At 40.4% G+C, this 27,835-nt stretch overlaps 1 protein-coding gene across 1 annotated transcript in view; it reads right to left on the bottom strand.

Annotated features, from left to right (window-relative positions):
• LOC127618875 (plexin-A2-like) overlaps positions 1-27,835 on the bottom strand; it is a 230,780-nt gene that overhangs the window by 70,572 nt on the left and 132,373 nt on the right. The window contains exons 8-12 of the mRNA XM_052091544.1: positions 25,326-25,440; positions 23,756-23,956; positions 23,199-23,295; positions 21,415-21,614; positions 5,612-5,763 (exon numbers count right to left, since the gene is read on the bottom strand). Coding sequence (XP_051947504.1) covers positions 5,612-5,763; positions 21,415-21,614; positions 23,199-23,295; positions 23,756-23,956; positions 25,326-25,440 — 765 coding nt within the window. The remainder of the gene's footprint in view (positions 1-5,611; positions 5,764-21,414; positions 21,615-23,198; positions 23,296-23,755; positions 23,957-25,325; positions 25,441-27,835) is intronic.

Genomic DNA, 27,835 nt, shown 5'->3' with positions numbered 1-27,835 from the left:
GAGGTCCAATACAACTCTGTCAAAAGTTACCTCGATCAACGGAAGAGAGCGTAATGGTGCTTTTGGAGTGGCCAGCGGATTCACAGGCTGACATTCGTGGCGTATCAGACACCACTGGCTAACATCCCCACGAATACCCGGCCAATAGAAACAGGCCATGAGATATCTTAGTGTTTTCCCCTTACCCAAGTGACCTCCCATCAGACTATGATGAGCCGGCTAGATCAACATTTCCTGATGGTCCTTGGTATTAGCAACAGGGTTGTATCTTGTTTTGTCTGAGCGTCCTGTTGTCACTCGATACAACTAATCCTGAGAATTGAGAAATATGGATATGTGAGTGCAATGTACGGCTGAAGGGGTTGACCATCAATTACTTTAACTTGGTCAAACGCGTGCTTAAGAGTCTCGTCTCATGTCTGCTCCATAGGGAAATACCCAGAGGGAATTTCCCAAAGGGCTTGGCTTCCCCTCCCTACGTCATCCTAACATGGAGCTGATATAGACTGCCCCAGCTCCGCCTCCCCCATCAGCACATTGCACACCCCAGACCGTACTACTGTATTACAGGACCCATCCAAACACAACCCAACACAAAAAGAACAATTTGGGAAAAGCTGGCAAATTAGTACCCAAAATTAATGGATGGGTGAGGTGGGAACTAACCACAGCCTCAATGTTATGCTTTTGACCCTGAAATAGAATTGTGATGATCACTGCAGGATAAAATCCCAGTGCACACACCTCACCTTCACCCGATTATATGTATCCAATTCTCCATTTTGGATCAAGCATTGATGAATGAAGGTTTGGTTACAACCTGAATCCATCAAGGCTTGGTATGTACCCCCCACCATTACAACGGGTATTTGGTATGTCCTGGCTCGATCGGGGGCAGCCTGTGGAGTGTCGGGGACCAATCAACTGGATAAACGTCCCCACCTCCATCACCAGGCACTGTTCCTGGGTATCAAGCTCCGCAATGCCCGACAGTCCTCTTCTTGGCCTTGTAGGAGCGCTGCTCAGGAAACGCAGTTGCTGCTCAGCCCGCAGATCCATGAGGGCCTGGTGTTGACTCTGGTGGATGCTGCCGAGGGATCGGAACACTTCCTCCAGTGGCGAAGACCACTTCAGAGCAGCGTACCTTCCTCCTTATCCCAGGTTTTGGCACCAGTGTAACAGATGTTTGTATTTGGATCAAAAGGAGGATGCGGGACATTGCGAGATCCAACTCAAAAGGGCTTTATTTCCTACATCTTCACAATCTATATTTATATTCCACTTTTCAGCAGTCACAATCAAATTGATACTTTTCAAAACAATACAAATCAAACTCAGGAACATTCTGCTCCATGCAGCTCTCTCTCGCTCTCTTTTGGTGGACTGTCTTTTATCTCCCCTGACTCTCACTGTGAACATGGAATCGATTAGTCACAATTCTACTCAGGTGGATTTCCTTACCGCTTTCTCTCTCCCCAGAGGGGGCTTGACCACGCCCTCACCCCCACAACAACACATGCTTGTGAGGTGACCAGTTTATGATTATTACTGCCAAACACTTTGTGTTCTGTCCCTGAGGGATCTTTTTGAGCCAGAAACTTGAGTGTTCCTCACAACAAAAGTCATGAAGCATCTATTTTTTGCACCTTTACCACAGAGAGGATGATAATATGTGACTCTTATCACCCCCTTAAAGCTGTCGAACATATAGGTCTATCATATCCCATGATCATGATTACAAAGAAAGTGACACTTCTAGAGTTACTCCACATTAGAAAACAAATGCATTAAAAGTCTCCTTCACTCCTGCTGAGTGATCAGTATGCGACTCTCTGTCTCTCCATCGATTTTCCCTTGATCTCAATGTAATTTTTGCTTTGAGTCCTTGATTGCTTTGGTGCACACATTCCATTAGCTGAATTCACAAGACCGCTCTACAGGAGCCAGTGATGTGTTGACATGCAACACTTTTAGAGCATCAAACCCATATGTTCTCTTAGGTTCTATGCTGTAAATACAGCCTCAAAAAACACAGCAGGCTGTTTGAACGCAGCCTGGAATCAGGCAAAGACACCCAGCACCAATCAATATAGGGTTATCATGCACTCTGATCAGGGAGTGGGTCGCTGTTACTACATCATACGGGCTGATCGTGTATCAGCTTTGCAGACGGATGATGAGATCAAATGACATAATAAAAACACAGAGCCCATTGACTGGCCCTGAAATGGAGCAAATATGAAACAGACATGAGAGTTCAAATATGAGTTAAAAGAGTGTGCGTGGAGGCGGGTACACTGAAATAGATGTCTGGTTGATACTGAGTTTTCGCATCATCATGGATGACTGTCAGAATGCATGCAGAGCCAATTGTGTGATAGTGGGCGTAATGTGGATTCCTGTGGTGAGTCTGACAGGTTCGGCAGACATCGCTTGCAGCTGTGCATGGGTACATTATGCCTTTTCAATCACACTGTGTGTGAGACTTTGATTTCTGTGGAAATTAAAGTTGGGATGCGGGTTTGGATGCTAAATTATTGTTGCTGCAAGGAGAACAGCTAAGTCAAGGGAGATAAGAGCCATGGCCTAGTGGTTAGCACATGTGCTCTGACATATTGAGCTGGGGTGCTCATGTGGGTGATGTGAGATTGATTCCAGATCATGCTATATCCTATTTCAGTCCTTACCTACCTATCATTCTCAGTCCTCTTTCACAGATCTATAAGAATTCTTAAAGGCCACGTCTGCACTAAAATAGTTTTGCACTAAAAAACTGCATTCAATTCCCTTTTCATCCACACTTGAACTGCATACTTTGGAAAACGATGATGCTAGGAAATTTAAAATGGAGTTTACACACAAAAATTGAGTTCTATGGTTTTAGTCCATATCTATTATCTTTGAAGCAATTTATATACTAGTGTGTATGCTCACATATTCCTAAAAGTTAACAAAGTAAGCATTTAGCAGATATACACATTAAAAATTAGCATTTTTTTCTCTTCAAGGAATACAGACCAAATATTTCAATGACTGCGCTACACATATTTTTACCAATAAATGCTCTCAAGAATGACAACGTTCCTCCCTCTAATACAACCTGCAAGTCGCAAAAAGCAAGTAGCAATTCATGGTTCATGGCTGTGACCAGTGTTGTGTGCATCCGATTACAAAATTATTAGTTACTATAATCGAATTACTTTTCAGTCAAAAAAAGTTATGTAACATATTACATTTTAAATACTTGTAATCAGATTACAGTAATTGACTTTCAGTGAAATTAATTACTTTTAAGTACATTACCTGCACTAAAGTAACATGTATAATACATTTAAAATATGAATTCATATGTACATCTGTTAGCGTTTCTGTGACAGCTGAAGGGTGAGGAGGAAATATAGACATTTTCCTAGGAAAAGTGATTTAGAAAGTAACTTAAAAGTAAATTAATTAGTAATGTGATTACTTTTTTTAGATTAAGTAATTAGTAATTTGTAGTGAATTACTTATTTTGAGTAACTTACCCAACACTGGCTGTGACATAACTAAAGCCTATTAGTTATTTAAAACAAGGGACAAGCCCTTTGAAACATCCATCTAAACTTTCTGTTTAAATATGAAAACATGTTAAAAAACTAAAAAAGTCTTCAAAAATCACAGGAAGCTTTAATGTTTACAAATTTGGCACAAAATGGCCCTATAAAACTGTTGAAACGCAGACGCATGGTTCTTTCTTGCTTTCGTCCCCCGACTGCTGGTTTGATGGGGTCCAATGGCGTATTCTCCATTTCCTTCTGACACCCCTCCAGTGGCATACAAATGAATCCACTCCCACTCGGCTCGGCTTCGTCCCGCTCGGATTAAACTGCTGTCAGAAGAGAGAGGGACTGACAAATCTCCCTCCTACAGCCGGCAGCACGCCGCGCATTTCAATTACTGCACGTTTTCACTCTCGCTCTCTGTTACTGCCTCAGCGGCAGAGAAAGAGGGACTGTGGAGACATACTCCACCTGAACACAGACACTTTGGGCTATTTATAACCCCTTAAAGAAACAGAGGCATAAATGTTTGAAGTCCAAACTTTCAGAATTCCTTCTAAAACAAGGTCAAGATGATTCTTATCTTACTTTGCCTGAAAGGGACATTTCACCCAAAAAAAAAAAATTCTGTGATATTTTACTCACCCTCATGCCATTTCAAACCCACATTACTTTTTCATTAAAGGAATACAAAAAGAGAGGTTTTAACAAATGTTCACACTGAGTTCTTCCATACAATGAAAATGGATGGGGATCAGGGGCTGTCAAGCTCCAAAATAGGCAAAAAAATAAAAAGACCATAAAAGTTATCCATGCACTATAATCTAAGTCTTCTGAAGCCATATGATATTCATAATCCACTGAATATATTGCTTGACAGCCATGATCACATCACATTCATTGTATGGACAAGAGCAGCTTGGACATTATCCTATTATTTTGTGTTAAACCAGAAGAAATAAAGTCATACAGGTTTTAAAGAAAGACAAATAAAAAAGCGGGATAAACACAGAGAGGTAATAGCAGAGAAAGCAAGAGACAGCTAAGGAAGAGTTTAGCTTTGATATTGTGTGTAGAATTAAAGGTGCTACATCCCTTCTGTCTTAAACCACATGTCTTTTTGTATCAAACGTTTGTTGCTCCCCATCCTTTCACTTTCAACTTAAAGATTTTTCCAGGTGAGATAATGTTCAGCAGTACATGTAACACTGCAGACAAACCAGTTTCTGCATGTCTAAACAAGAAAATGCATTGTGTTAGCAAGTAAATTATTCTGGGTAAACAAATGGTCACCCGCGATTACGAATCATTAGGTTTTTGCATTTCCTCAGGGGGTCCGATATGGTGAAATACTGATAAAATTCAGGCTTACGGATATTTGCCAAATTCTAAGATGGAGTAAATGACACAATTAAATGAGTAAAAATAAACATACGCTGAAGAAGGGAACCTGGTGCAGACAGAGACCAATTCTAGTCTGTTTGACTCAAATTCGGACTTATTTCTACTTCAGAAGAGCCTTGACCGCTGTTGACAACTAGTCTTTAAGATAAATGTGTGTTTATTTCCTTTGTTAAGATGCTTCTGTCAGATAAGACTATATGGCAGACTGAACAATGCAGATAAAAAGAGGGTCGAGATTAACACTCTCCAACAGCCAAAAACAGGTACTTTTTGGGAGTAACATTTCATTTAGATTTTGAGATTAATGCACATCTGTTTTCATTACATATACAGTATAGTAAGTTGTTTTATAGATTTCGATAAAAAAAAAACTCTACCAGCCACTGAGTGTCGTGGGCCACAACCAACCTTGCCTTTCATATTCAGGCCTGACTGGTCGGTTAATGCTTGTGATATCAAAGGCTTGTACCGTATATGGGATTGTACATCTTCCTGCTGTGCTTCAAAGCAATTTAGATTAAAAAAAAAACACGAAAAATCTTCCCAGTATGTGTAATTGTAGGCCATTATTATTTGCTGCTCATGCTATTGTGACAATTAAAGATAAGCTATTAGTCCCCCCCCATTTAAATCTCAGGCACACTTTCGCAGCATGAATAGTCCCTTACTGTTCAGCAATGATGTAGCCATTCTCTTGCGGGGTGCACTGGACACCTGCCACCTGCACATTGTTGACCATGTCGGAGAAGGACAGACCCAGGTTCACACCACGGATGGTCACTCGGGTGCCCCCTTCTGGTGGTCCGGCCACTGGTGTCACCTGAAATGAAAGAGGAACATGCTGATTAAATTAAATTAAACACAATGATTTGAAACTCCTTAGTTTACATACCAGGGACTGCATCAGAACAGAACTTTCATTTGTTTAAAGGTTTAGTTAACCCAAAAATGAAAATCCTCTCATGATTTACTTACTTGTAAGCCATCACAGATGTGTATGACTTTCCTTCTTCAACAGAACTGAAGTGAAGATTTTTATAAGAGCATTTCAGTTGTTTTTGTCCATGTACAGTAAATGGGTGCCATCAAGCTGCTGGCTGTTTGATGGTCCAAAAGACATATTTAGGCAGCATAAATGTAATCCACACGACTCCAGTCAATTAGTTAATGTCTTTAGAAGACAATGTCTATAGACAAACACAGTTGAAATGTACTTATAAAAATCTTCACTTCGGTTCTGCTGAAGAAGGAAAGTCATACACATCTGGGATGGCCTAAAGGTAAGTAAATCATGAGAGAACCCTTTAACCTGTTGGCCAACACCCCCCTTCCAACCCACCCGAAGTCCAATAAATGACATACTCAAACTAAAATGGTTGCATGAAGCCTTTGGACTACAAGTATAATTGTGGTCTATTTTGAGAGAGGACCCTTTAGGAGTTTTTTGTCCAGAAGTCAGAATTAATTAACGTATAATGCTAAATTAATGCTAAAATCATGTTTTAATAATAATTTGTGTTAATATTAACACTTTATATGTTTTCAGTATTAAGCAACAGTTTTGTAAAAGGAATAAGGCACTTGTGGCTGTGCTAATGTGATGCGGCATATCGTGCTCAACAATATCCTTTAGCTGTGACTATATTCAGCATATAGCACGGGCTCTTGTATCTTGTACCTAAATAACCAACGTTTGAACGTTTATTAACAGAAACACAAGATAAGAAACTTAAAACACAGACACAATGTATGAAGGCCAGTAGGTTTAAGCATAAATGACTAGTTTAAGGTTTCCAAAAGATCCTTTTTAAAAAGCTGTGCATTGATATTAGTCATATTAATTTTTCTACAGTCAAGTATGCGGCAGATATGCATGCTGTTGCCACAGGCAATAAATCTAACTCTAGGCCATTTTAGCCCTCAGTACGGTCCACCGTCTTATTAAAATAAAATATGGCAACTCAGCGTGACGTGGCACTCTGTGGCACTCTGTGGCACAATGCCTTCTGCGCTGTTAAAACCCAAGAGAAGCTCAGTCCTGGACCTTCTCCAAGTCAAAATATCACAGAGATAGGGGAATGGATAGAGCATTGAAAGACCAGAAGGCCACATAAACAGTATAGTCACTACATAAACAATCAATAAACCATTTGTGTGCAGTCATGTGGAAGTAAAACCAACAAGACCAGCGCTGCCCAGTTTAGTGGACATTAATTGGTTGGGATGTAAAGAAAGTGTGTCACTACAAAACCTTAGGAAGGGAATACATGAATCTTTTATTGCATCTTAGGCACGAAGGACCACAGAAGGAAACAAACAGAGATGGAAATAAATGAAGAATGCAAAACTAAATATATCCACTTTAGTCCACTGCAGCAACACTAAGAAAAAACAAACTAATCTGCTGAAATCACATGAAATGAGACCTGATCCAAGAGCACAATATTTTCAGAATGGTATAATACCTACTATTTTTGAAAAAAAGGCAATATGCATACCAGAGTTTCTGCTAAGACATTTCGGTGCAGGCCAATGTGTTTAGGAATGATAAAGTTCGCCGGACAAATTGGAAAAAAATCTGGTTTCGGTGTTTATTTTGTGCCGTAAAGGCGATGGACTGTGCATAATAATGAGATATAGGCTAATAATGAAACAATCAAGCCAAATGAACACTAAATGTTTGCTCATTTCAGCTGCTTTTTCATTTAACAAAAGACTGTCATGGAATTAACATCTAATTAAAAACAAATAAATAAATAAACATTCAACAATGGGGGGATTACAATGCACTGTGGTCGCGGATTAGGACTGTGCTAGCTATGGGAAAGTTTAAACCTCTGTGGCAGCGAAACGCTGTTATCATTGGCATTGAGTCACACCGTACACTTGTGCCATCAACTAAAGGGGTTGCTGACGCATTGTGTAAATATTTTCACCGGACATTGTGTTCGAAAATGTTTGAATTTGTTGGATTAGGACATTTTAATGGTCAAAAACTGATAAATACTGGCTATTGGAAACCCTAGTGCATACTGTGCACAGTGTGTGAATTTTCTTATTAAATACCAGGAAAGACCTAATATATTTCCCAAAACACAATGTAGCGTTTACCCATATTCTCATTAGTACAAACTTCGTTTACGTTCCGAATAGCATACAGCCATTCTGTTTTCTACGTAACTACTATTTCTGCAGCATGGAGTTTGTGTACAACATTTAAATTTTCCATATGCATTGATTAATCTGATTACCAACTACATTTGACAAAATGTAACATAATAAATTGTGTTTGAAGCATTTATGCATACAGTAGTGCATACTGTTTAACATACTATTTTCAATTTACATTGTATGGTGCACACTATGCATTAAGCAGTGTTGGGTAGATTACTTTTGCACTATTACACTAAAATTAATCTAAAATCGCAATCAGTAACGTAATCTTTAGATTACATTTTAAGTAATTTAATCTGATTACTTTTGGATTTGGATGTTTTGATGAAAATCAAATTTTAAAGGTATTAAAGCAGAAGTATGTGTTATGAACAGCATAAGGCAGCGAAGGCAGACGAGGAGACTGGATCTAAACGCAGGCTTACTTTATTTAACAAAATCAAAACAAACACAAAGGAAAACCCTCAATGGGGAAATAAACACAACACTGAGAATACGGGCAGGGAAAACACACCGGGCTAACAACGTTCAACGAAAGACAAGGACTGAACCAAAAACCAGGATATAAATACACAAGGACAGGATGATTACAAATGATACACAGGTGAGCACAATGAACAAAATGGCAGTGATGATGACAGGTGGATACTGGGAAGTGTAGTTCTTTTAAACAATAGACTAGTGAGACAGTGGAGCTAAACAAGGGACAAAAGTGAAAACTACGGAAAACAAAAAGGGACAAAAATGGAAACCAAAGGGGCAACGGTAAAACCAGACAAGGTAACCCTATCATAGCCCCCCTCTCTAAGGATTGGATCCTAAAAGAAAAAACACCAAAAGACAAAAAGTAAACCACAGAAAACAAAATGATGGCACCGGGGGCACAGAGGGCAGACAGGAAGTCCAATGGGGCACAGAGGGCAGGCAGGAAGTCCAAGGGGGCATAGAGGGCAGGCAGAAAGTCCAAGGGAAACAAAGGGCAAGGACAGGTTCAGGTGGTCTGGGAGCTGGCCACCGGGCAAGGATAGGTTCAGGAGGCCTGGGAGCTGGCCACAGGGCAAGGATAGGTTCAGGGGACCGGGGAGGAGGCCACTGGACTGGAACAGGGCCAGGGGGCCTGGGAAGAGGCCACAGGACAGGGGCCGGGTCAGGAGGCCTGGGAGGAGGCCACAGGACAGGGACTGGGTCAGGGGGCCCGGAAGGAGGCCACAGGACAGGGGCCGGGTCAGGAGGCCTGGGAGGAGGCCACAGGATAGGGGCCGGGTCAGGTGGCCTGGGAGGAGGCCACAGGTCAGGAACAGGGTCAGGGGCCCTGGAAGGAGGCCACAGGACAGGGGCCGGGTCAGGAGGCCTGGCAGGAGGCCACAGGACAGGGGCCGGGTCAGGAGGCCTGGGAGGAGGCCATAGGTCAGGAACAGGGTCAGGGGCCCTGGGAGGAGGCCACAGGACAGGGGCGGGTCAGGGAGGCCTGGGAGGAGGCCACAGGACAGGGGCCGGGTCAGGAGGCCTGGAAGGCTCTGAGGACGGAGCTGAGGAAGGCTCAGGAGACGGAACTGAGAAAGGCTCAGGAGGCGGAGCCGAGGAAGGCTCAGGAGGCAGAGCCGTAGGAGGCTCAGGAGGCTTTGGGGGCGGAGCTGTAGGAGGCTCTGGAGGCGGAGCCGTAGGAGGCTCAGGAGGCTCTGGGGGCAGAGCAGTAGGAGGCTCTGGAGGCGGAGCCGTAGGAGGCTCGGGAGGCGGAGCCGTGGGACGTTCTGGAGGCTCAGGAGGTGGAGCCGTAGGAGGCTCGGGAGGTTCTGGAGGCGGAGCTGAGGGAGGCTCAGGAGGCAGAGCCGTAGGACGCTCCAGAGGTGGAGTCCTAGAAGGCTCGGGAGTCTCTGGAAGCAGAGCCGTAGGAGGCTCGGGAGGCGGAGCCCCGGAAGGCTCGGGAGGCTTGAGAGGCGGAGCCCTGGAAGGCTCGAGAGGCTTGAGAGGCGGAGCCCTGGAAGGCTCGAGAGGCTTGAGGGGCGGAGCCCTGGAAGGCTCGAGAGGCGGAGTTCTGAAAGGCTCGAGAAGCTTGAGAGGCAGAGCCCTGGAAGGCTCGAGAGGCGGAGCCCTGAAAGGCTTGAGAGGCAGAGCCCTGGAAGGCTCGAGAGGCTTGAGAGGCGGAGCCCTGGAAAGCTTGAAAGGCGGAGCTCTGGAAAGCTCGGGAGGCTCGGAAGGCGGAGCTCTGGAAAGCTCGGAGGCGGAGCTCTGGAAAGCTTCGGAAGAGCGGAGATCTGGAAGCTCGGGGCGGAGCTCTGGAAGCTTCGAAGGCGGAGCTCTGGAAAGCTTCGGGTAACTTCGGGAGGCAGAGCTCTGGAAGCTTCGGAAGGCGGAGCTCTGGAAGCTTCGGAAGGCTCGGAAGGAGCTGACTCTTGGGCGAGGCACGACCACTGGCGCTAGCTTTTGGGCGGTCATAGCTACTGGCGCTGGCTCTTGGACGGTCATGGCTACTGGCACTGGGACGGACAAGACCACAGGCGCTGACTCAGGGACGGTCGAGGCTACAGGCGTTGGCTCACTGACGTCGGAGGCTACAGGCGCTGGCTCACTGACGTCGGAGGCTACAGGCGTTGGCTCACTGACGCCGGAGGCTACAGGCGCTGGCTCACTGACGCCGGAGGCTACAGGCGCTGGCTCACTGACATCTGAGATGACAGGCGCTGGCTCACTGACGTCGAAGGCTACAGGCGCTGGCTCACTGACGTCGGAGGCTACTGGCTCGCTGGCCGTGGCAAGCGTGGGCTCTGGCTCGCTGGCCGTGGCAGGCGTAGGCTCTGGCTCGCTGGCCGTGGCAGGCGTGGGCTCTGGCTCGCTGGCCGTGGCAGGCGGAGACTGGGGAGCAGAAGCCTTTCCTCTTCTCCTCCTCCGTCGGGCGGACGAAGCTGGCAACACTGGCTCGTTGGCCGTGGCAGGCACGGAAAGCCCAGAGGCGGAAACCGGGATCGAGAGAGGTGGTTCCCGGCGCGAGTTCTCCCAAGACTAAACTCACATATTCCCTCCATGTGAGGTCTCCGGAGTTCGGCAAATTCCCTCAGCTGGTATGTTGGTAGCCCGAGCTGGTAGATGGTCTTTAGGGATCGTCGTCGAAGCGGTGTGGGGGCAACAGCGGAAAAGAAGTGGGAGAACTCGCGGATGGTCAACTCCGTCTGGGTCAGTTCCATGAGGTAAGCTGCTAGATCCATTTGTGGTCTTTCGTTCTGTTATGAACAGAAGGCAGCGAAGGCAGACGAGGAGACTGGATCTAAAGGCAGGCTTACTTTATTTAACAAAATCAAAACAAACACAAAGGAAAACCCTCAATGGGGAAATAAACACAACACTGAGAATACGGGCAGGGAAAACACACCGGGCTAACAACGTTCAATGAAAGACAAGGACTGAACCAAAAACCAGGATATACACTCACCTAAAGGATTATTAGGAACACCTGTTCAATTTCTCATTAATGCAATTATCTAATCAACCAATCACATGGCAGTTGCTTCAATGCATTTAGGGGTGTGGTCCTGGTCAAGACAATCTCCTGAACTCCAAACTGAATGTCAGAATGGAAAAGAAAGGTGATTTAAGCAATTTTGAGCGTGGCATGGTTGTTGGTGCCAGACGGGCCGGTCTGAGTATTTCACAATCTGCTCAGTTACTGGGATTTTCACACACAACCATTTCTAGGGTTTACAAAGAATGGTGTGAAAAGGGAAAAACATCCAGTATGCGGCAGTCCTGTTGGCGAAAATGCCTTGTTGATGCTAGAGGTCAGAGGAGAATGGGCCGACTGATTCAAGCTGATAGAAGAGCAACTTTGCCTGAAATAACCACTCGTTACAACCGAGGTATGCAGCAAAGCATTTGTGAAGCCACAACACGCACAACCTTGAGGCGGATGGGCTACAACAGCAGAAGACCCCACCGGGTACCACTCATCTCCACTACAAATAGGAAAAAGAGGCTACAATTTGCAAGAGCTCACCAAAATTGGACAGTTGAAGACTGGAAAAATGTTGCCTGGTCTGATGCGTCTCGATTTCTGTTGAGACATTCAGATGGTAGAGTCAGAATTTGGCGTAATCAGAATGAGAACATGGATCCATCATGCCTTGTTACCACTGTGCAGGCTGGTGGTGGTGGTGTAATGGTGTGGGGATGTTTTCTTGGCACACTTTAGGCCCCTTAGTGCCAATTGGGCATCGTTTAAATGCCACGGCCTACCTGAGCATTGTTTCTGACCATGTCCATCCCTTTATGGCCACCATGTACCCATCCTCTGATGGCTACTTCCAGCAGGATAATGCACCATGTCACAAAGCTCAAATCATTTCAAATTGGTTTCTTGAACATGACAATGAGTTCACTGTACTAAAATGGCCCCCACAGTCACCAGATCTCAACCCAATAGAGCATCTTTGGGATGTGGTGGAACGGGAGCTTCGTGCCCTGGATGTGCATCCCACAAATCTCCATCAACTGCAAGATGCTATCCTATCAATATGGGCCAACATTTCTAAAGAATGCTTTCAGCACCTTGTTGAATCAATGCCACGTAGAATTAAGGCAGTTCTGAAGACGAAAGGGGGTCAAACACAGTATTAGTAGGGTGTTCCTAATAATCCTTTAGGTGAGTGTAAATACACAAGGACAGGATGATTACAAATGATACACAGGTGAGCACAATGAACAAAATGGCAGTGATGATGACAGGTGGATACTGGGAAGTGTAGTTCTTTTAAACAATAGACTAGTGAGACAGTGGAGCTAAACAAGGGACAAAAGTGAAAACTACGGAAAACAAAAGGGACAAAAATGGAAACCAAAGGGGCAACGGTAAAACCAGACAAGGTAACCCTAACAGTATGTAACTTCTGCGTAACTAGTGCAACCAAACGCTAAAACACTCTAACAGCTATCTGAATACACCCCGTCTGCTGTGGGTCAAACAAAGTGATAGTCCCGCCCCCAACTCACACCATTGGCCTGTGTTTGTATAGACGGTTCGCTCAAAACAAACAGAGAAATTTGTATATACAGGTGGCTAAAAGTTTAGAATAATGTACAGATTTTGCTCGAATGGAAAGAAATTGGTTCTTTTATTCACCAAAGTGGCATTCAACTGATCACAATGTATAGTCAGGACATTAATAATGTGAAAAATAACTATTATAATTTGAAAATAAAAATAAAACATTTTCAGAAATTCTCAAAGTACTTCAAAGAGTTCTCATCAAAAAATCCTTCACGTGCAGCAATGACAGCTTTGCAGATCTTTGGCATTCTAGCTGTCAGTTTGTCCAGATACTCAGGTTACATTTCACACCCACACTTCCTGCAGCACTTGCCATAGATGTGGCTGTCATGTCAGGCACTTCTCACGCACCATACACTCTAGCTGATCCCACAAAAGTTCAATGGGATTACGATCCATAACACTCTTTTCCAATTATCTGTTGTCCAATGTCTGTGTTTCTTTGCCCATTCAAACATTTTCATTTTGTTTTTCTGTTTCAAAAGTGGCTTTTTCTTTGCAATTCTTCCCATAAGGCCTTCACCCCTGAGTCTTCTCTTTTCTGTTGTCCATGAAACTGGTGTTGAGCAGGTAGAAATCACTGAAGCTGTCAGCTGAGGACAATGTGAGGCGTCTATTTCTCAAACAAGAGACTCTGATGTACTTATACACTTGTTTAGTTGAACATCTGGTCTTCCACATCTCTTTTCTGTCCTTGTTAGAGTTAGTTGTCCTTTGTTTTTGAAGACTGTGGTGTACACCTTTGTATGAAATCTTCAGTTTTTTGGCAATTTCAAGCATTGCTTCATTCCTCAAAACAATGATTGACCGACGAGTTTCTAGAGAAAGCTGATTCTTTTTTGCCATTTCTGACCTAACATTGAACTAAAGACATGCCAGTCTATTGCATACTGTGGCAACTCAAAAACAAAGACAATGTTAAGCTTAATTTAATGAACCAAATATTTTTCATCTGTGTTTGATATAATGGCAAGATATTTTCTAGAACCAAATTAGCAATTTAGCATGATTACTCAAGGATAAGGTGTTGTAGTGATGGCTGCTGGAAATGGGGCCTGTCGAGATTTGATCAAACTATACTTTGTGATCAGATGAATGCCACTTTGGTGAATTGAAGAACCAATTTCCTTCCGAAACAGCAAAATCTGACATTATTCCAAACTTTTGGAGAAAGGTTTTTGAGAAAATGAACCTATAAATGGCTTACTAATAGTTGACTCTGTATATTAAGCTTAGATATGAGAAAGTATTTTTACACAGAAAAAGTTACATTCTTCAACTTTAAGTATCAATTTACACTCCTTTTATTAAACATTAGTAAACATGAAATCAAAGGTAATGTAAGGTAATTATAAGGACACATTTTTTGATCAAGTACTGGCATACTGATTACATAAACAGTATGCCATTATTCCAACCTGAACAGACTACATTATGTCTCTTTACAGATGATTTGTATCCTCAAAGAAGAAATTTAAGTGGTGTTTCCCTGCTTAACTAAATAATAAAACAACTAAGTCTGTATTTCAGTGGCAATGCTTTCATATGTAGATTACATAGCTTGTCTTATAACAGTCTAAGTGTTAGATTTCTTCCTCACTCCAAGAATTGTGCTGCTTTGACTGGCCATTTTAGACATCAAATGGGCTTTATTCATACAGAGGATAAATATCTCCAGCATTGACTCAATACTTCAAAGTCTCATCCGCCCACTCAGAGCGGAAGGCACTGCCTTTTTTGACGCAGCCCATGGCCTTCTCATCCACACAGAGTCCTGCAATGTGTGGCTGCTGTTTCCAGACAAACATATGAGCACCACTGAAATTTCATCCTCATTAGGAAAGTGTCTGGGTTCCAGCCTGGACATAAGAATGCAGACCTTCATGCTTCTCACGGTTCAGATTTTTCGGCTTTGCTTTGAGTTATACTGACACAAACAGATACACTTAGACAGATACACACACACCCAAGGGCCAGTGTCATGTCTTGAGAGTGTCTCTGGGAAAGACAGGAAGTCTCTTCAATTCTTCATGCATGTCTTTCCTATTGCTGCTCTGACAGTCAAACTTGAAACGACATTTGCAACCATTTTTTTTCTTTCGTAATGTGATGTATTTGTGACAACAGGATATTAAATAAGGAAAATAAATATAGGGAGGGACTTTTTTATTTTATCCATCGTGACTTGATTGGATCATTGAGTGAATTGAGTATATAATAATACAAATATTATACACAAAGATGGGATATACTGTCATTGAAGATCTGTGTATTCAAAAACCCAGACATACTGAAAAATCTATTATTGTGTATTTATGTTTTCGTTTGTCAAAATATTAGTTACCTATGTTGTATCTAATTGGTTGCAAAACTTGAAGCAAAAACTCAAGAATGAATGGCCTAAATACACAAAAACACAAGAGCACTCACGCTTACAACACTGACATCAAGACAAACAATGTCCATACTGAAAATCATCAAGAATAAATTATATTTGCCTGATAGAACCTCATAACTACAAACACTAGAGTAGTGTGACACAGCTATTCCTAACAAAATCACATGTCTATTTACAGAAGGGCATTCAGTGAAACTCATTCAACCACAAACCTCAATTTGAAAACCCGATGCACCATTTTCAAGTCCCTCGTTTCTTTCTTTCGTCGCTTTTAACACTCTCTCACTTGGCCGAAGTTCAAAAACAAGCCCTTTTTTCTCATTTTTTCTTTTCAGTCTTTATCAGAGCCAACCACAGGGACATTTAAGAGCAAATAAAGCATTTAGTGTGCAGTTTATGCAGCAAGAAACAAGTCATGAGCAGGGTTTTATCAAGCCCATAAATTGCATCTCAGTGTGAATTTGGGACGTGCTGGAATCAGCTGAAAAGACTCCATTCCCGGCCACGGTAACAAATCACACCTTTTCCTCCTGCTGCTGCACACTTTCATTACAGCTCCTAAATTATACGCAGCAATTGAGTGCGTGAAAAGTCTCCAAGGACAGGAAATATATCCCCATTTAGACTTAAAACGTGCTGGTGTTAAGCATGTTAGCGTTTCTGCAATGCTTGGTAAGAGAGATAAATTCTATGATAGATTTTTTAAATTGCCTATGGTACAGAATGTCAGAATAGAGTTGTATGTCTTTTATGATAAGGACATTATCTTATTTACTTTTCTTAATGTGTCTCAGAGAATACAAATCTATATCTAAATGAATATATATAATTAACTAAACATATATCCATCCATCCATCCATCCATCCACTTTAAATATAGTATACTAGATTTAAATTATGTAGATAGATGGATCACATCAGTCTACACTCCATACCCCATAATGACAAAGCAAAAACTAGATTTTTGATAACTCTGCAAATTTATTAAAAAGAAAAAAAATGGAAATATCACATTAACATAAGCATTCAGATCCTTTGCTATGACACTTGAAATTTAGCTCAGGTGCATCCCATGACCCCTGGGATATCTTTGTCTAATAATGTCTCACAGCTGAAAATGCATATCAGAGCAAAAACTAAGCTGTGAGGTCAAAGGAACTGCCTGCAGAGCTCAGAGACAGGATTGTGTTGAGGCACAGATCTGGGGAAGGCTACAAAAAAAAATGTGTCTGCATTGAAGGTTCCCAAGAGCACAGTGACCTCCATAATTCTTAAATGAAAGGAGATTGGAACAACCAGGACTCTTCCTAGAGCCCGCCGCCCAGCCAAACTGCGCAATTGGGGGAGAAGGGCCTTGATAAGAGAGGTGACTAAGAGCCCGATGGTCACTCTGGTTTAGCTCCAGAGATCATGTGTGGAGATTGGAGAAACTTGCAGAATGACAACCATCACTGCAACACTCCACTGATATGGGCTTTATGGCAGAGTGACCAGATGGAAGCCTCTCCTCAGTGCAAGATACAAAAAAGCATCAAAATGACTCTCAAGACTGTGAGAAACAATATTCTCTGGTCTGAAGAGGTGAAGATTGAACTGTCTGGCCTCAATTCCAAGCATCATGCCTGGAGGAAACCAGGACCGCTCATCAACTGCGCAATACCATCAAATTGCAGCAATTTGAAAGTCTGTATATACAGTATACATCTTTGCATATTGTATACATGGGAGTATAAACAACATAATCATTAACTTCCAAGAAGTTTTCAAACACATTTGTCAAGGTAATATATCTATCCTTGAAAATGTGTTTGAAAATTTTGGGAAAATAATGATTAAGTTGTTTATATATTTATATACTTTTGAGTTGAAATGCGCCTTTTCATAAAAATGTCAAAATAAATATCAGATGTTTTTTAAAAATTCAGGCTCAGTCTTTATGGTCTAAAGGTATCCGCTCTGTTTTTATGTTTTTAAATATGAATCATATTTTAAAGCACAATTATTTCACTGCTTATATTTTTTTAAATAAATAACAATAAAAGATGATTCTGGACTTATCATGCAACATTTCTTTTTTCAGAAATTTCAGCTTTTAATGAGACTTTAACTTTTTTTAACTGTCTCTGGACACCACAAGCCATTTTTTACTTTAAGCCCCAGAAAAAAATAGCAATATGACTTTAAACTCAGAAATTGAAAATATGCTCATCATAGCAGTGGTGTATGCAAGTGAATGGTTTGTGTGAACTGCATTTTTTAATGTATTTTTTATTTACAATCTGTTTTATTTATTTTTTTATGATCTGTACAAAAAATGAGCGTCACTTCACTGACCTTTACGACACATGTCTATAATATGCACTTCACCCTCTGTTATTGTATTTTATGGTGAAATTATGTGAAAAGAATCCAAGATGTGATCATGAAACATGTTTTATAGATCGCTCACACAATGTCACAGACAAGCATTTTTTTCTACTTCAATAACTGAACTAGTAAAGGAAGTTTGGGCTCTGAAATTACATGCTTAATAGTAAAAAAAATTATTGCAGAGCTCTTTAATTCTATTCTTACTAGTAAGAATTCCAATTAGAGAGCTCTGCAAATAAACATATCTTTAATGATATTTTTTACTAGTAAAAATTCAATTAGTGAGCTCTCTAACTGATATTCTTACTAGCAAAAATTCAATTGAGAGATCTGTAATTGAAAATCTTACTAATACAAATTTTGTTAGAGAGCTCTTTAATAGGAATTCTTACTAGTAAAAATGAAATGATTACGAGTAACGCTGGGAACATTAAAAGATAATTTTAATGACACAACTGATCTAAAGAGAATGGTAAAGGGGGATGGTGGTTGAAAGATTCAAACGACCATGCAGATATAATCTTTTTTATCATATCATTTTAAATATTATTTTATAAATAAAATTATTACATGTATTTACATTCATATAGTTATACATATTATTGATAAAAATGTGTTTATAAAATATTTCTATTTATTTTCATGAAATAATTTTATCAAATACAAATGCATACATACTTTAATGTGATATATATGACAAGCACAATAACCAAAATAGTGAAATGTACATAAAACTTCATCATCTAAACTTAAAAAAGTTTTTTCCTGATCCAGAATCAGTTTAGCAGAGCATGAACCAACACCAATCTTTACGTGACTCAGTCACTAAGGAGCAGCTCAGAGATCATCTGAAGCAGAGAGCAATGTCTAGACCGTCTTCAAGTGCCTGGCTTTCTCCCGGATTCATTTGATGCCTCACCCTCGGCTTTCACTGAGGGCTTAAGCCACATTAATATTAATAAGCCTTTAGAGGAGGGATAGAGTGCTGCTTAATAGAAGTGTTAATCATTCATGACTGTCATTTTCTTGTAGGCAGATCTCGCTAATGTCTACGTCTTTGCACAAATCAGTTTACGGATGTTTTAGACCAAACCACGAAAACAACAACATAGCTAAATAAATACAAAACAAAAGGTACTCACGGAAACGATTGCTCTAGAGGAAATTCTCACATTTGTGTGGATTTGTGAGAGCGAAAGGGGAAAATTGAAATGAACAACATAAAGGGAATAGATTAAAAATGGATGAATTTAAAATATTCTTTCTAATTTTCTTTTTTTGGTTCGATCTTTTGGCATAGCAGGCTAACCAGTTACAACAGCTAAGGGCGCTGACACCAAAACCCATACGTATTGTTTTTCAGTTGTTTTCCTACGCAAACATGCTCTAGACTGTCATCCTTGACCATTGCAACATGTGTCATGCAGAAGCGCCACATTTTTTAGACAGCGAGTAGAGTTAAAAAGAATGTTCATGGCATTTGTGTTGGTGTATCTAGCGTTTCATGTTCAGTTTGTTTGGCCCCTAAGAAAGTATTTTCCCGTAAAATTATGCACTTCACCTTTAAATACACTAAAGCTGCCGTGAATACAGATATTATTTCATGTAAACTCAAAAATAGATACCAAACACCTCAAACTGAAGTTCATAACCTCATCTGCCCATTCATTCTAATTAAAACAGACAACAGGAAGTCATAACCCTTACTTTGTAATTGGTTTGTGTGCACATAGGGCCACAACTTGTGATATTCAGGCAGCAAACAGCCAAACGAATCAATGGGCAGGTATTTTAAACACAGGGCACTGGTGCGTTACGTAAACTAATTAAACACTGTGTCTTTCTCACTCTCCCAGGAGACATACATACACACACACACACACACACACACAAACACATACCTCACAGTATGCCATCAATGCTATAACATTGTGTTAATTTTCACAAAACGTGAGATATTGGCAGTTGGAGTGAATATGACTGACGACGAGAGAGTGACAGGGAAGCTGAGACAGATCTCTCTCTCTCTCTCTCTCTCTCTCTCTCTCTCTCTCTCTCTCTCTCTCAGAGTCTATGAATAGCAGCATCAATAAAGAGCTCAGTCAGACTGTAGAGAAGAAATATGAGCTGGCCGAGAGTCCATTTACAGATCTGTATGAACTTGTGTGTTGATGTTTCTGAGTAATTAATTGACATGAATACAAAATGTAATTAATGGATAAAAAAGTCATAAAAGAATGTTATGAGATGGATATATATATACTAGCCATATAATGTACATCTGCCATCTTTACCACCCATAGATTTGTATGTTCTGCCATATACTGTCTCTAATACTTACTATACTGTAGGTTTCATGTTATATTATGAAAGTGGCACATTTCTGAAAGTGGCACTGTATGAAACTTATAAAAGATTAACATATGTACGTACGCATTTCTAGTGTCTATGTATGAAATTGAAAAGAAAATGATACTTTCCTTGCAAGATTATTGGAAGCATACACACATTCATTTGGTCATATTGGTTGCCCAAACATAGAATTAAGTCAAAATCTACTGTGAATTTTGCTTGTCAATTAATCACAACAAACATTTCAGAAACATTTACAGTAAGTCAGTTGACTACGTTAGTTAAAGGAATAGTTCACCAAAAAATAAAAATTCTTTCATCATTTACCTCATGCCATAAAAATGTATGACTTTATCTGCTGAACAAAAATGTAGATTTTTAGAAGAAGATCTTAGCTCTGTACATCTATACAATGCAAGTGAATGGTGGCCAGAACTTTGAAGGTCCAAAAAGTATATAAGGCAGCAAAAAATTAATCTTCATGACATACAGTGTTTAAATCCTGTTTAAGACATTTAGACATTTCCAGACATTATATTCTAAATCCTTTTATTTTACTATAAATTCTCCTCCCTGCCCAATAGGTGGTGATATGCACAAACAATGTGAATCTCTAAAAACAAAAGAATAATGAAATTAAATGTGGTGGCTTGACCTGAAAAAGGACTTAAATATTGATCTGTTTCTCACCCACACCATCATATATCTTCTGAAGATATAGATTTAACCAAGTTCTGGCCACCATTCACTTGAATTGTTGGGACCTAAAGAGTTGAGATATTTTTCCAGAAATCATTGTTTGTGTTCAACAGAAGAAAGAAAGTCATACACATCTGGAAAAGCATGAGGTTGAGAAAATAACGAGAGTACTTTCATTTTTGGGTAAACAATCCCTTTGACATGAACTACCAATGTAATATACTTTACAGTACTTTTATAAATTAAAAGTAGCATATGTTAGCATTAATTAATGCATTATGAACTCAAATGTACTAATAATGCACAAGAGCATTTTGATACATTAACATGAACCATAATAAATGCTGTAAACAAATATTGTTTGTTGACAAGTGTATTTACTCATGTTTCTGCTATTGTCCTTGACTGTGAGTGCATGTATATGCGTCTGTGTGACCCACCTCTGTGATGCGGGGGTTGGTGCACTTCACATTGGTACTGGCGAGGTGTAGCCAGCGACTGGTGTACGGGTTGGACATGGGGCAGTGCTGACGTAGGGTACAGCGGCCCTCCATACTGCACCAGCCACACTGGAACTTTCGCTCAGCCTTCAAACACATACCACAGCTGTCACGCTGAGCGCCACACTTATACAGGTGCACTGTAGGATACAGGTGGACACAGTTACACGTCAACCAACACAAAATGTTCACATAAATTGTGCAACATTTTTTAGTCAATAAAAATAACCTAATGACTTTCTGTTTGACATTGACATTAATTATTTGGTCTATAAAGTGCAAAGACTAATGAATCAAGTGTATATGAATGAAAATAGCCTGTTAGTACAATTCTCCGCCTCATTAAGTTTTTAAAAGCAACAAAAGAACGTCAAGGATTTTATTTGGTGTAAAGCCATCTGTTGCTAGTTTTTATTTTGAATAAACATTTGGGCTGTTCTAGCTGATGGTCTAGTTAAACTATTGACCATAAACATTTCAAGGTTATAGGCTGATGAAACCATGATTAGCATAACAACTGTGCAGATTAGCATAATAACTTTGCTAAGATTGACTAATTTTAGCTTAGCCCTATAGTAGCTTTGTATTCTTTGTCACACTGTAAAATTGGAAGTTGCATTTTCTTGGGTCAGATCCTCTCAATCATAGGCAGAATAAGACATATTACACAACACTTTAGTCAGAGCATGCATCATAAGTAATTTGACAAATATAAGTCAAAACTATTTAGCAATAGACCATTTCTATTTAAATGAATGGGAGAAATTGGAACAGCTAATGGATGTAGAAAAGGAAGTCCCGCCTTACAGGCAAAGGGGCCAATACAATTTTAGATACAGGCAATGCATCGTCAGTGAACTCGAAAACATGCATGTGCATTAGCCTGTAAATAACATTTTAGCATGATCTGAGCTAAAGAAGTACAATTTATGATACCATTGTTGTCAGATTTTACTTCTGATTTTGTTTTTAGCATTTTTAGCATGTCAGTTCACCAGCACTCATCTTTGGAATTTTCTATGTAAACAAGCATCACAATTGCAACTCCTCACTTCTTGAATGATGAAAGACAGAAATCTCCAAAACAGTTGGTCAAGATTATAATCAAAGAACATCTTTCAAATCAGCAGTAAAATCTAACAACACTATCATAAATTGAGCTTCTTTAGCTCAGATCACGCTAAAAACGCAATTTTTCAGGCTGGTTCAGCTAATGCGCATGCATGTTTTCGAGTTGACTGACAATGTCTGTATCTAAAAGGTGATTGGCCCCTTTGCCTGTAATGCGGGACTTCCTATCTACATCCATTGACTGTTGGGCATTCCAGTTCCTCCCATTCATTTTAATAGAAGTGTCCCATCCAGTGCTATTAAAATGAATGAACGTCCCTGTGAGGCAAGTACTGTATAGTTCATTCATTATGTTGAGATGTATTTTGGTGTCATTCATTTAGGTGGTGAAACATAAAAAATCCATCTTTTTCACAAAATAGAGAAAACTTGGGTTGTGAAACAAACACATTTTCAGGAAAATAACAGTACGATATGTTGAAGGGACTGCAATTCCTTGTTTATGTTTGAGTCACATTTATTATGCCGTCTACGCTGACTAAAGTCAATAGTAGCCAGTCAAGATAAAAAGGACAGCGACTCATTCTGTGTGTTTACATGGACTTTCTGCTTAAAAACACATCATTTCACAGGAAGCAGTGTTTGTGGGATACCTTTGATGTTCTCAGGATTATCTATAATGAAGTTTCCATTCCAGACCACTGAGAAATCCACCGGCAGCTCACTAATTCTCATCCCTTCATACAGATACTGCAGAGAGAGAGAGAGAATGAGAGAGAGTGAGAGAGTTTACAACATTTTCCTTACAACGCAAATGCAGTCATAATCTGAAGTTTATGATATTTTTTATTTCACTGTGTCTTTGGCGTGTAAATTATTGATTAAAACATGCATCAAAGAGTGAATGAATAAATGGCAGAGTGAACAAGGGAGCAAAGCAGAAAACAGAGAGAGAGAGAGAGAGAGAGAGAGAGAGGTTCATATTGAGTTACTCCACCATTGCATCATCAGTCTAAAGAATGTGGGGGAAGACTTTCAAAACTGGTATTTTCTACAGCTTGGACAATGAGCTCAAACCGTCTTTATCTACACTTACTGTTTGTGTTTTCGTTCAAGAGTGATTTTTCTATCCTATGGGTACATAAGGTATGCATACACAAACACCTGTTTTACATATATGTTTGCATGTGTGTTTACGTGCGTGACCTACCGAGCTGTTCTGGCACTGAACGCTGGAACTGTTGAACCTGAGCGCGGTGACCCTGTGACTGACTCCTTGTATGTGTAACACACACTCATATCCACGCTGACCCGACTGAGGCTGGGGAAGGTTCCGGGCTTTCAGGGTGATGGGCTTCACCTCCCCCACAGGGATCAGAATTTCCTCAGAGCGGACAAGCTGAGGACAATCCTGAAGAGAGCGAGAGGTAAACAGACAGTCACAACCAACTCTGAATCACCGGTAACATGGACATGTACAGTATACATACAAATACACACACTTAGTCGAACCCCAGGTGCTTTTAAAAAGCATGTCTACCTGTTACTCTCTAAAAGCTTGATGTTGTGTGCTAGTAGGTCAGCCAGTGAGAGGTGTCCCTAGTGTCTCTCCAATACCCCCCCCACACACACACACACACACACAAATGTAAACTACAAACATTTATCAGGCTAAATGGGGACATACAATTGACATCCATTTTTTCCTTTCTAAATATACAGTAATTACTAAAAACTAAGGCCAGCAACACACTAGATGCATTTGCGTTCCCTTGCATAGATGTTATATGTTTGGGGGCCTAACCTTAGGCCTAACCTTACCCTAAAAGAAGCATTATATACACATACAATATACAGAGTATACAGTATATATGCAGTTTATATACAGTACACACACATGCACACACACACACACACACACACACACACACACACACACACACACACACACACACACACACACACAAATACACTATTGTTACAACAAAACAAGGTCAATTTATATGAAAATTAAATTTTTATTAAATTGCATCAAAAACCCAAAGCTTAAAAATAATAGCACACAAGTAAGAGTGCTGTTCAGTTTATAAATATAATATTGCATTTATTTATTTATTTCTGAGTTACTTTTACCATTTAAGAATGTCCACAAAAGGTACTGTTAGATTAAGCTAACTTCTAGCCACATTTTAAGTGATACATAAAGAATGGGTAAGTAAGCATCACATACACATGCACACACACGTACACACAAGCATACATTTCCACATCTACAACACAGCACACACAAACATACAAATATGCAAATGTACATACACATATACACACCATGATTGATGGTGCACAGTAAGGACTTTCTGACTGCATTAGTAAGTGTGTGTGTGTGTGTGTGTGTGTACTTTTTTCGTGAATATGGATGTGTGTGAATAAGTGGGAAGTCTGCGTGTGCTGTGAGAGAAAATAATCCGGATATCGACTGCTAATTGCTCGCAGTGAGAGGGTGCGCAAGTGTGTTTACCACCTGACAGGGTGTAATGTAGCACATTGATCAGCTGAACACCTGCAAACAAGCACACACTCACACACACACACACACACACACACACACACACACACGCTCTCCAGCGTGACAGCCCTCGGCTTCACACACACTTTTCGGCCAGCTATTATTGGAAGCAGCTCCCTAGAGGTTTGTGTTCCTGTAGATTTGCTACTGAGAGACTCCAACCTTATACACACAGCTGTTTGGACTCAATGTGTGTGTGTGTTTGTGTGTGTACCTCAGAAGCATTGACGCGTCCCTCCTGGAAGGAGCAGCTGGAGGGGTCGTGGGTACAGAGGTTTCTGTACTTACACCAGTGACAGCGGAATGAACTGGTCACACAGGAAAGACACCTAAACACCCATAGAGATGGATGAGAGAGGAAGAGCGAATGTTAGAGACAGACAGACAGACAGACAGACAGACAGACAGACAGACAGATAGATAGATAGATAGATAGATAGATAGATAGATAGATAGATAGAGCAATGGGGACCAGGTTGTGGCATTCAGACAAGCACAGTTGTGTCCTTGACCTTTGTGGCTTAATGCTGAATAAATTAAAAGAGTGCTGTGAAAATTAGCATGTGGCGCTGGACAGCGGCCTGGCACTGAATCAAACATAGAGAGCTAAAGCAGTTCTTCAAAGGTTAGATCTCAGACGTACAATTAGCACTCTAGTATTTAGACATACAGCCTCTTTTAAAACATAGTCATAACGTGACATTTGATTTGTATTGAGAGGTTTGAGAGGTTTATGCAGGGTACTTATGTTGTAAAATGAGGCATCTGTAAAAAAAATAAAAGATTTAAGTGTAATAGCTATATTACACGTAATATATATGTAATATTTATGGCTACTGTTTTTGGAGTAGCTTCCTGTACTTAAATAATATATTGTCTGTAGGTAAAATGGATATTTAGCTCACAATTATTCATTGCAATAAGAGTAAAGCCTTTTCACACTACGACCAAGGCAACAAAACAACAGGAATGTTTAAAGTATTCTTTTAAAATTTTGCAACAAAACAGATTAATGTCACATTTTTCTGAAACTCTGACAAATGTTTGAATTCCTGAGTGAATTGACCCTTTGCTAAGCCTTAAAAGCGTTTCTAACCAATCCTATCTTAGTAACTGTTGCCTTCCGCCATATATGTGACAAGCGCGTAATGAGTGTTTGAGTAGTTTTAAGTAGAATTTAATACAAATTAGTAAAAAAATGACAAATAAAAAATGTGTTGCTGGATCATTTGTAATAGTGACACAATGTACCTAGAGAGGATACAAGCTGTGTTTTTTCTTTCTTTTTAAAAATCTTTAAATACATCTTGAGTAGAGCAAGTGTTAAACTGTGTCAACCCTCATTCCCAAATGAATATGAGCAACATCAGCAATTACAACTACATTTGCTTTAAGGTAAATTACTTAACATTCATTCAAGTAGTGATTCAGGTCTTAATAAAGGCAATAGTAAATAAAGAGTGTTTGTGAATGTGTTATGAGATGCTATGATCAGTTCTGTTCACTTTCACTAATGTTATCTGGTGTGTAATCACCATCAAATGACGCTCTTCTTAATTCAGATTCACAGTCTCCACAGTTTTCAATTTATTTTGTATAAATGTCAGATAAATATGCTTTACAATGTCACTCTTCATTCCAGCCTTCTTATGAATATTAGCAATTCGGTTTATGAAAATATTTAGACAAAAATCACGCTGTTCACGGCAGTCTCCCATTCATTCCTATGCTAATTTCTATCACATCATGCCGAAAGTGAGCGGATGCCCCATTCTATTTCACACTGCACACACTGGTGCTACTCCTGCCAAGAAGACAAATAAAGGGTTTAGAATGTTCGCATTGACGTGTCCAGTGTAGACAGCCTCAAGGTATTGTGACGCTACATCTTGTATCCGGTGTCGACAGGGTGTTAGTCATCTTATGGGAAATGGACAGTAATTTTAATGCTATATTAACATTTGGAAGTAGATTCAGTTGTTTTTATTATTTATCAGATTCATAGTACATTATTTGCAGATACAGTCCCACTGGAGCAACCTGAGATTAAGTGTTTTATTTTGGGGCAAAATTGAGCTCAACCAGGGTTTTGATCTCAAAATCAATCCGGTACTTGGGTGGTTGTATAATTTGTATTCCAATATGCAGTTGGTAACCATAAGAGAATATGGTCATACATTGCAAGTATGTGTGCATGCATGCATTTATGTGTGTCCCTGCGTAGTGATATGCAGCATTTATTCATCATTTTTATGCAGATGAGCAAAGCTTACATGAAGTAGGGCATCCAGAATCCATAACACCAACAAGATCTAATGAAACATGTTCATCACATCCCCTATTGCAAGACCAAAGCCCGGCTAAAATGTGCAGGCCTTGTTCTATTTGTAGAGGAAGATGTAATTTGTTTGATGTTGAGGAATCTTGGAGACACTTCTAGAGGAATAAACTACTACAGCACTTTGGCATCCAAGAGCTTGTGTATTTTGCATGGTGCTTAAATTATGCAGAAGTGTTATGCTAAAATATTCATAAGAGCAGGGATTCCATTGGGCCGTTGGGCTCAGATGGGCAAAGCCGATTGGACGGTGAGATCTGTCTGCACTAACTGAGCTATACACCATATTTACGGTAATATACCATGGTCTGCATAATCAAACATGTCTCTGTTGCTTCACATGGGGATTCTAGCTAAATTTGAGCATATTTAAAACATTTAACGTG

The sequence above is a fragment of the Xyrauchen texanus genome, chromosome 25 (genome assembly GCF_025860055.1).
Source record: "Xyrauchen texanus isolate HMW12.3.18 chromosome 25, RBS_HiC_50CHRs, whole genome shotgun sequence".
Lineage (NCBI taxonomy): Eukaryota > Metazoa > Chordata > Actinopteri > Cypriniformes > Catostomidae > Xyrauchen > Xyrauchen texanus.
The sequence above is the reverse complement of the archived record's forward strand: the minus strand, read 5'-3'. Positions and strand labels throughout refer to the sequence as shown.